This window comes from Pteropus medius, unplaced genomic scaffold, assembly GCF_902729225.1.
Source record: "Pteropus medius unplaced genomic scaffold, Ma_sr-lr_union100, whole genome shotgun sequence".
Lineage (NCBI taxonomy): Eukaryota > Metazoa > Chordata > Mammalia > Chiroptera > Pteropodidae > Pteropus > Pteropus medius.
Window position 1 is genome coordinate 7,810,327 of NW_024352786.1, and position 9,738 is coordinate 7,820,064.

Below are 9,738 nucleotides of genomic sequence, written 5' to 3' on the forward strand. Positions count from 1 at the left end.
CCAATCCCCTCTCCCAGTCCCCGCCGCCCCTCCCCCGCCGCCCCTCCCCCACACGAGGTGGAGGCTTGGGGCGGCTGGGCCCCGCGTCTCCAGAAGCCAAAGTCCGCCCTTGGGGACCGTTTTCCTCTCCAGTGCTCTCAAGTGAACAACAAGGACGGAGGTGACCCTCGTCCAAAGGGCTTTATCTGCCCCTCACTGACGCGTGATCTCTCCTCAGTTTAGAGGCAGAGCTTAAAAAGGAAAGAAAGTTAATGTGCTTTGAGCACTCATCTTAAATCGAGGACATTATCTGCGATCTCTTTAAATGGCAGCGGCAGAACAAAGACAGTGTCTGAACTCCAAAAGCTTATAGGTAAAGTTTCAGTCAGATAAAAGAAACCTAAGCGCAAAAACACAGGTTTTCTCGGTTCCAGAAAACCGGCGGCTACTTTTCGCTCCAGGTTCCGTAGGGTGGTGTTTGTCCTCGCCCACTTGGGAGGTAGGGGGAGGCTATGACTAGGATAGCAAGACCCCAGAACTCTATTCTCCCCCACCAACGCCACGCCCCCTCCAGCGCCACGGTGATTAATTCTTTGGGACTAAGTAGTATTTGCTACTATTTGTTACGAAATCAAATTCCACATTTAAAAAAAAGCTGAAACCATCGACAATGGAAGAGCGAGTGTTTAAAGATCTTTTAAACACTCACACCGACCTCATTCCGCGTTTAGATGTCAAAGGATGGGAGGGAGGGCCAGTGCTGTAATTCATCTTGATTTGCTTCATTGTCCCGTAGTTTGCAAACTATAATCCTGTATAATTTCAGGAACAAGCAGGTTTAGAATTAATGGGTCAATATTATTTAAAACAAAACACGGAGAGCATGACCTTTGCTTCAACTACATATTGCTCGACAAGACTCAGGAAACTCCACTCTAACCTCTCAACCCCTGGGCTCTTTGAGCAACTAAAGGGCTGTAGTTATTAGAAACTGTCTTTGTTTCTTTTAATGTCTCAAAAGGATTTGGAAATAGTAATGCAATATAACATGAAGAATCTCTCTACTTAAGCATGAAAGATAAACGTGGAGGCCTAAATATTTTGAACTGGAGGTGTTTCCTTGTAAACTTATTATATATTCCTCTTGAGAAAATGAATATAAACTCTACATGCATGCATACACACATACTTCTCCAGAACAATTTACTGGAGGTGCAGGTTCCCCTCTCCCCTCCCCCAGAAGTAAATGAGTGTGGATCCAAGCTGGCAAACTTTCTAAAGTTCTTTCTCCTTTCTTCTTTCTCTCTTATATTATTTGCTAGCAATAATGGAATCCTCTGGGTTTAAGCCAAAGAAAAATCTGGGAGACAAGACCAGGCTTTGCAGCCCTTTTTTTCTGGGAGTGCCTTTTTTTCCTTTTCTGTTTCTGATGACTATAATTTTTTTCTACGAAATTTAAATAAGTATTGCTGCCTTGTAGCTTTAACTAGTCAGGCAGAGTGAACTGCTTTGTTTAGGAGGCAGTGACTGGGAAGCCCTGGCTAGGCGACAGAGGAGGGCAGAAAGAATCCAGACCAATTTGTATGCAGTATATTTTACTCCCATGAAATAAAACACATTTTTCTCATATTTGCTGAAAAGTAAAACAATATTGTACGAAATGTTATACACAGGGTAGGTTGTACATAGCAGTTTCAGAAACATCATTGCATCCACCAGAGAAACTATTCTAAAACTGATATTCACACTTTTTTAATAATAATAATAATATGTTAGAAACATACAGTGTGGTATTTAGTATATACATTCCTTTGCTCGCAAGCGAAAAATCCTAATCGCTTCTGTATAACATGCTTTATTTTAAAGCCTAACCTTTAAAAACACTGTTGTGATATTACTAACAACTGCTTTTTATAAAATTAATTTGACATTTCGATATATATACATCCTTTCAGTCATTTTAATGTTAACAATGCTAAACTTAAAAAATAACAAGCTTATAGTAATGTTAAAATGTCATTATCCAGTCAAACATTTGTGTGTGTCCTTGCAACTGTTGGAAATACTTTCAGTGAAAGATGTCAGACATTGAGGAAATTCCTTTGAAATCAAAGGAGCTCCCTTTTTAATTCAGTGGTTTCCTTTTCTCTATTTCCTCTTTCTCTCCCTTTCTTTAGTGCCCACGACCTTCCATCGTAATTCCCAGTCTTTCAAGGGCAGAGTTGCCCCGTTCGGCACGGTCCTAGGATCCCCGCGCTCTGGGCGCGGCTCACACCGGCCGGTCCACGGCGTACTGGCAAGCACTCAGGTTGGACGCCGGGTTCTGCACGCTGGCGTAGCCGAAGCTGGAGTGCTGCTTTGCTTTCAGTCTCAGGCTGGCCAGGCTCGAGTTACACGTGTCCCTATAAACGTATGGAGGAGTCGGCGGCGCGTAAGGACAGGCGGGCGTCGGCACCGCGGAATTCAGCGACGGGCTGCTCAGGTTGTTCAAGTTATTCAGGCTGTTGAGGCTGGAGCCAGGGACACCGGTCACTGCTGAGGGCACCATGCTGGACGACATGCTCATGGACGAGATGGAGTTGGGTGGGGAGAACATGCTTTGGGATGACAGGGGGTTGACGTTCATAGAGTTGAAGAAAGGGAAGCTCTTGGTGGACAGGGAGGCCGATGTGAGGCCCTTGGCGGCCCAGTTGTTGTACGAATAGCCGGGGTACATGTCATCGTAGGGCTGCATGAGCCCATTGAACTGCGGCCCAAAGCCGTTCTTGCACAGCTCGGCCTGTTGGTTGCGTTCCCGCTTTCTCCATTTGGCTCGGCGATTCTTGAACCAAACCTGGGGGTGGAGGGCAGGGAGCAAACAGATGCCACAGATCGGATAAGTAAAACCTCGATCCCAGAGAGCACCAGCGGCCGCCTTCTCTTTGACACACCCCCTCGCCGCGGTTTTCCCCAGCCCTGCACCTCTGCGCGCCCTAAGCAGGAGCCGGAGCCCACACGCAGTCACTAGCCCGGAGTCCAGACCAAACGAGGGAGGCCCTGAGGCTCCAGCCTGCAAGCTGAGTCTCTGAACCGCGCCACAAAGCCCAGCTCAACGTCTGGCGGCCAGCGGCGGCTTGTTCCCTAACTAGGCTTTCCTCAGGGTCCAAAAAACACTTACTGCAAAATAAACGCGGGTCAGCGGGCTTTCCGTCCAACCCTTCTTCGGCCACCTTGCAAACCTGCTTCCATTCCAAAGCCACAGACTCAGTTAGAGGACTAGGGGTTGAGAGGGCACCAGAGCAGGCTCTCTATCCCACACAGCTCCTCCCTCCCCTCTCGGATCTCCACGGCCGCCTCCCACTCTAGAGAACACGCGCCCCTCTTCAACAAACGCCGGGCCGAGACCCCCTTCTTCGCCTAACAAAATAACTAAGTAAAAGGCAAAAGGCCACCTCACCGATAGCTCATTAAACTCCACAAGGTGGGCGCGTAAATCTCCGGGAACCCCAAACAGGTCGCTCAGCAGCCTCCCCCTCCCTTGGCTTCCCGTCTTCACCCTCCGCCCATCCCAGACCAGGCTCGCGCGCCCTGCGCTGCTCCCGCTGGGCCCAGTCCGGTCGCTTGGCTTTGCTGGCGGCCACCCAGCCTGGCCAGCCCCCACCCGCGTCCGGTGGCCCCGCCGCAACCTCGCTCTCAATCCACATTGGGCCCGCCCGTCGCTCCAGACGGCGGCTTTTGTGTATTGGAGCGAGGCCTGGCCCGAGATTTCCGAGCTGACACCGGTGATGTTTCACATTACACATCTCAGCCCGGCCCAACCGCCTAATCCGCTTTTCCCCCCTTTTTCCTTTCATTCTTGATGTCCTTTTTAGCCCCTTTCCTCTCTGCACCCGACTTCTATATAAAGCACGTCTCACTCCCACTTGGCCGGATCGGCCGCGGGCCTGGAGGAGGTAGCAGGAGGGAGGGAGAGAGCCCAGCGCGGCGGCAGCAGGGGACTTGGGGGAGGGGACCGAAGAGAAGCCAGAGGGGTGGGGGTGCTTTTCCAAGGGATCGCACAGAACCCACAGATAGTGTTTTTATTTTAATTACTTGCCATTTCTACCCTAGGCCGTCTAAACTTTGCCCAGGCGAGAGGAGTACGTGCGAGGCCCGTTCCCCTGTTGCGCTGGAGAACTAATGAAAGACTGACCTTGCGCAAAACCACGCCGGCGGGCCGGAGCGTTAGCTCGGCGCAGTTAAACTAAAACCATTTCCAACTTCGTCCCGGCTCTTCTCCCATCAGCATGGTCTCATACCTTACGTAAATGCCACCCAGAGAGTGCCTTCGTTTCTTCGGCTCTGAGAGTGCATTTTGGTCTTATTCTTTTCGTCATTATTGTTTTACAATGTTTTCTTCTGCTTTCTCTGCTCTGACTGAGGGCTCTATTTTTCTATCCAGAGCATTTTGTTTTGTTTTGTTTTTACAGCAAAGCCTCCGAGTCCTGCTATGTGTAGTTTCTGCTTCTAGAATCTAACAATTTTGGAGTTTTCCACCAACCAGCATAAACCGGGATGTTGCTACTGTGTAAATGATTTAAGTTCATTCTTGCCAATCCATAAAGTACAGATTTGCTACAAAGGTAAGCCTCTTCTTTGATAAAACTATTATAACTGGGAGGAAGGGTGTAACGATCTGAGAAAAGATAAATAAACAAACCCGAAAAGTCTTTTTCTTTTTGTTCCTACTAGCGGGATAGTAGTTGTATATTAAAATGATTTCCGAAGACCACAAAACCAGGGGATAGGGTGCGGGAGAGACCCGAATGGCTGAAAAACGACAAAAGACTTTGCAAGCAGGGTGAGACGAGAAAAGGCCGCGGCCAGGCCGGGCGCGAAAGTTTCCTAGGGTGGGACACCCCTTGTGTGTTTCTGGCCGATTTTCCTCGTTAAAGGCCCACAGGTTAGAGTCTGTTCTCGATTCATGGCCTGGAAGGGATTTTACTAGCGCTCGCCTGGCGACTGCAAGCCGGGAACACAATGCCCTGTGCAGGGGAATGCCGCGCGGCCCAGTTTGGGAGGGCACTGGGTGGCGGGCGGTGAGCCGGTGCCGCTCCGGGTCCCTGCGCCCGTCTGCGGCCGGCCTCGGAAGGGGGAGCTGTAACCTCGCGATTGGTGGCGCCGTGAGGCCTTCTGCCTTTGAAAATGCACCCCACCCGCGCGCCCTCAGGGGCGGCGCTGCCTTTCACTCTCCCTCCCCGTCTACACTGCCTGCATCTCTACAACGCGCTCCCGCCTAGCCCTCTTAGGCTCCGCGCGGGCTCCTACCCGGACTCGGGCCTCCGTAAGGTTGGTCCACACGGCGATTTCTTCGCGCGTGGACATGTCCGGGTAGCGGTTCCTCTGGAAAGTGGCCTCTAGTTCCTGCAGCTGCTGGCTAGTGAAGTGAGTCCGCTGCCGCCGCTGCCGCTTCTTCTTGGACGGGTCGTCGGCACCCACGTCCTCATTCTTTCCCTGCTGGCTCTTATCTTTCTCTGAAAACGAAACACACAAAGGTTCCCGTCAGTATATCCACTGGCAACGCGGGAATTCCAACTGGACCCGGCGGCACTAGCTGGAAAGAGCTGGGTGGCCCGCGGGGAGGAGTGTGTGAGCGGCCACTAGCACGGCGCGGAGCGCTGCGTCTGGGGGGGCTGGCTGTGCAGACGGTAGTGTGGGTGCGCGCCCCATCTCCTCCCTCCACCTCCCCCGGCGCCGCACGTTTTATTTACATGTTTATCTCCCTGGGACGGCGGCACATTCATTTTTATAGCCTGTGCTTTCAAGCGCAGTCAAACGCCTCTGCAGACACACCAAATCTCCCGGGACACCCACCCGTGCGCGTTGTACAGACCCCTCTCGAAGAAAGTTCCGCTTTCGATGTGGTTTGGGAAGGCTAGAAAAGTAGACTTTGGGATTCGGTCAGACACCCAAGTTCCTCCGCCCTTTAAAAAACCCTCTTTTTTCTTCTGAAACATAGTTTCAGAAATACTTTTCTAACAAGCGGAGCTTCTTGGAAGCTGAAAGCCGAGAGGAGAATAGGGCCCGGGTGGGAGATGAGGAGCGGCCTCTGAACATTCTCGGATGGAGATGCTGGGATTTTTGTGACCCAAGAAACAGAAGGGAGGCCGGGATCGGAATAGGGAGACGGCAGAACGGCCCGCGCCGTTCGCGCCACCCCAGCCGGGCGGTGGAGGTAGAGCGAAAGGGACAGAAGTTCTTCGAGAAGCAGGCTGAACGACCACTCCCACCACGCCTCCCCAAGCCGGGTCTGACTTCCTTACGGGCGAGAAGGGTCCAGCGATGCGGGGCGGCTGGGCGGGGGTACCACAGGGCCGCGCAGCGCCTTACCTGCGGCCTCGGGGCTGGAGGTGTCAGAGATGGTGTGCACCTCCAGCCTGTGCTTGGAGGAGTCCAGAGCGCGGGTCTGACCTGGAGCTAAGACCGAAGCCATAGCCAGCGGCTGGGGATGGTGACAGGAGGAGGACGAGGAGGTGGCCAACAGCTTGGTCCCTGCTGCTCCGTGCTCTAAGTGCAGCGGGCCTTTCATGCAGTTCATGGACGAAGGAGCGCGCCGCCCTACGAGTCCTGGGCCGCCGCCGCGCTGCGCTCTAGGCGCGGAGGTTCTCGGTGGTGGCAGCTGCGGGCAGAGCCAGGGAACACAACCACCCCCGCCGAGTCCTCCAGCCGAGCCGCCCCGTCTCCTTCGGAAGGCTCAAGTGAAAGGGGTCCGGCAGCCGAAAATCAACGGGCAAACGCAGCCATTCAGATGTGGGCAGGAGGGCACAGCTCTGAGCGTCTTTGGGGAGCAGGCTTGAAAGCTCCAAAGCGAAACGAGAGTGGGCAAAGACCCCTTTCTTCCCTTTCTCCCTCCCCCAAGTACCCCTCCAATAAGGAACGCTAACGCCGAGCGCGCTCTGCCCGCCCCCCGCGCGCAGCCCTGACAGCGGAGTGTCAAGAGTGACAGGGACAGGTAGCTGATATTGGATCCCCGTCACGGCGTCGGCGGCGGCGCGGGCCCCGGGTCGCACCCTCCGCAGCGCTCGCACGCACACTCCCAGGGGTTGTTGAGCTCGAGCCCGGCCTCGCCGCAACTCAGCTCCCGGCAACCGGGCCAGCGACGGACCGGCTCCGCGGCTCCGCGCTTCTCTGTTGGCCTAACATCTTAAAACCAGAGGCGGGCTTCCTGGTGCCGAGACGTCACTCGGCCAAGGCCCTCCCCAACTCTCCCGCCTCTGCCTCCTCCCAGACGCTTCGCAGGGCTGGAGTGACGTGGCTCCTCACCAATCAGGAGGCCCAGAGCCGCGGCAGAGGGACAGTACTGCCTGCACCTATCAGCTGTGCGGGGCCGAGCCAATACCTCCCTGCGCCCACTGAGTCTACACCCGCAGGCTCCAGCCGAGCCAAAGACTGTCGGCTTTTTGTTTGGGCGGGGAGGTGGAAAGGATGAAGCTGGGAGTAAAAGGCTTCGGTGAAAGGAGCAGAAAGGTCGAGGGCTGGAAGGTACATGGATCAACAAGGCACCCTCCACCCCATCTTTTTGTGCCTTACTACATCCATTTCCAATCCAGAGGTGTTTTCCTCCCCCTGTATTGAAAGGAGACATGCTACTTAAAACCAGAAACATTAAAAACACCAACAAATCACCTCTCCAATTTTCCAAACAGCCTGTCAGGTGAATGCTGCGCTAATCTGAAGAAGCTTTATTTTAATTGCAAAAAAAGACAGAGCCCTGAGAAGCCAGGCTAATAAATTAGAAATCGAGAAGCAAATGGACCCGTCAAAAGAAAATTACCTTGACTTTAAACGAACAACTGTTTGGTGGTTCACTCTGGATTTATACAAGAATAAAAAGTCGCCTCAGATCACGTTCTCTGTAATGCTTATTAGTCCCCAGACAGAAAACACACAATACAATAGAAACCCTAGCCCAGCATTTTCAAAATGCTGAAAGCTTATCCATTCTACTTAACGTTGATTAAGACACATATCCTAGATCTTTCAAATTCCTTGTACACTGTATTAAGCTCGTCCTAACCGAAGAGAGGCTAGCTTTAAATTCGACTCTCTTGTTTACTTTATTATCAATCAGGTTGAAATCCATAAAGCTTGTAGAATCAACAGCCTTGAGCTAATTATATATAAAATATGCTTTAATGAGTTTCCATACAATTAAGAATGTTGCCAAATAACCAATTTCAAGGATAATTTTAAAGTCATTTTCTTTTCCTAGGAAGCTCAAGGCTGTCTTGAATTGTTAAAATCCAAGTAGGCAGAGTCAGTAGGCTATGAACTAAGGGCAAAAGCTTAGGAGAACACTCAGCTGGGAAAAGCGAAGCCTTATTCATTTATGCAAAACAAAGGGGGGAAAAAACACCTTTGGGGACATTTAACTCTTTACAGCACTATTTCCAAAGAAATTTAATTTCCAAAGAAAATGAAGAAAGAAATCCAAACATATTTAAAATAATTTTTGAAAGTCCTTTGTCCTCCAGCTTAGGTCAGCTGGAGAGCACAAACTAATCTCCCCTGGGTTCTGCACTGGCGATTGCTTTATTGTGGAGTTAGTGTTATCATCTCTGACTGTGTATTTGTTTGACATTACAGTCAATGATTTGCAACACGAGTATGAAGTATCTTCAGAAAACTCCCCCCTTGTCCTTGTTCACAAGATTGGGAAACTTATTCAGTCTGGGACAGAGTGGATGAAACAGACTACAAAAATGTTTGTAACCTATGTGTCTCTCCCTTGCCCTGCCCAACCTGCCCCTCCAACCCTATCTATCTCCAACTCCTCTCCCATTTTAAACGTGCTTGAGAGCAGTCGGAGGAACCAAAGGAGAGTTATTCTTTCGTTTCTCCAAACAAGTATCAACCCACTTTAAGAAGAATTTAGCTACAAGGGGGAACTTTCTTCATAGTAAACTTTAAATAAGCATTTCTGATTTTAACCTTTTATCCTAGTTCACCCCATTCCAGGCATACACACACCTGCTCAGAGGAGAACACATTCCCATGTGACAGGTCTTCATTAGCTGAGGCTCATACATCCAGCTATATTAGGTCCTGCAATCTTATCGCTAAATTATACGTATTACACCAGCAGTCTGTTGGTAAAGAAGGTTAAATTAATTTACATTCTGTTCATTATCTGGTGCTTAAATGACGCATTTTATCCCTGAGATTTGGAAGAGAATCTCCTCAGACCCCACAGCGTTTCACCGAAGACAATGCTCTTACATTTGTAGTGGTTTTTAATCTGATAAGACTCTAATTTGCTTAAGTCTTTTAAATAAGGGTTTTAGATGTTTCCAGCCATTTTCTTATTGAATTTCCTCTAATTCCCCCAAGATCATAAAGTATATGTGTCAAGTAAATATTTCCTCCCATTGTACTGCCAGCCGATGACCTATAAGTCAATATGAATCTAGCTCTTTTCTGCCCAATGTGTTTACTAATCATATTCCAGTTTTGTCTTTTAAACCTCAGCATAGCTGCAATCCCCACAGTACCACACCCCAAAGCCTCATTTCATGAAAGAGCTCTAACACATTAAAGAATGATTCTCCATCATAGTGAACATGCAGTGTTTTGATGAAAGCTCAGAGTGTTCTTCAAAATTCCTTACTTGAGAGAGCTGAGAAGCTCCATGGAACCATATGAATTTTAAGCCTATCTCTCATTAAACCTGCAGAATTTTGGTTTAAGCTTGGGTGGCTCTGCTTGACTAATAGAATTTTCATCAGGACAAATACATATTAT

The 9,738-nt window shown here is 50.2% G+C and overlaps 1 protein-coding gene across 1 annotated transcript; it reads right to left on the reverse strand.

Annotated features, from left to right (window-relative positions):
- Positions 1–1,554: 1,554 nt before the first annotated feature.
- Positions 1,555–7,145, reverse strand: PITX2 (paired like homeodomain 2). The gene is made up of 3 exons (XM_039848709.1): positions 6,328–7,145; positions 5,266–5,471; positions 1,555–2,812 (listed from the first exon to the last, which is right to left on the reverse strand). The coding sequence occupies exons 1-3, from the start codon at positions 6,533–6,535 to the stop codon at positions 2,249–2,251; spliced, it is 978 nt and encodes a 325-aa protein (XP_039704643.1). The 5' UTR covers positions 6,536–7,145; the 3' UTR covers positions 1,555–2,248.
- Between the last annotated feature and the right edge of the window lie 2,593 nt (positions 7,146–9,738).

Bases quoted from the DNA above. Each gene is read 5' to 3' on its own strand.
- PITX2 (XM_039848709.1), bottom strand. From the start codon at position 6,535: ATGAACTGCATGAAAGGCCCGCTGCACTTAGAGCACGGAGCAGCAGGG. The intron at 5,472-6,327 runs GTAAGGCGCTGC...TTTCGTTTTCAG, and splicing joins CTCCAGCCCCGAGGCCGCAG to AGAAAGATAAGAGCCAGCAG. The intron at 2,813-5,265 runs GTAGGAGCCCGC...CTCCACCCCCAG, and splicing joins TTACGGAGGCCCGAGTCCGG to GTTTGGTTCAAGAATCGCCG.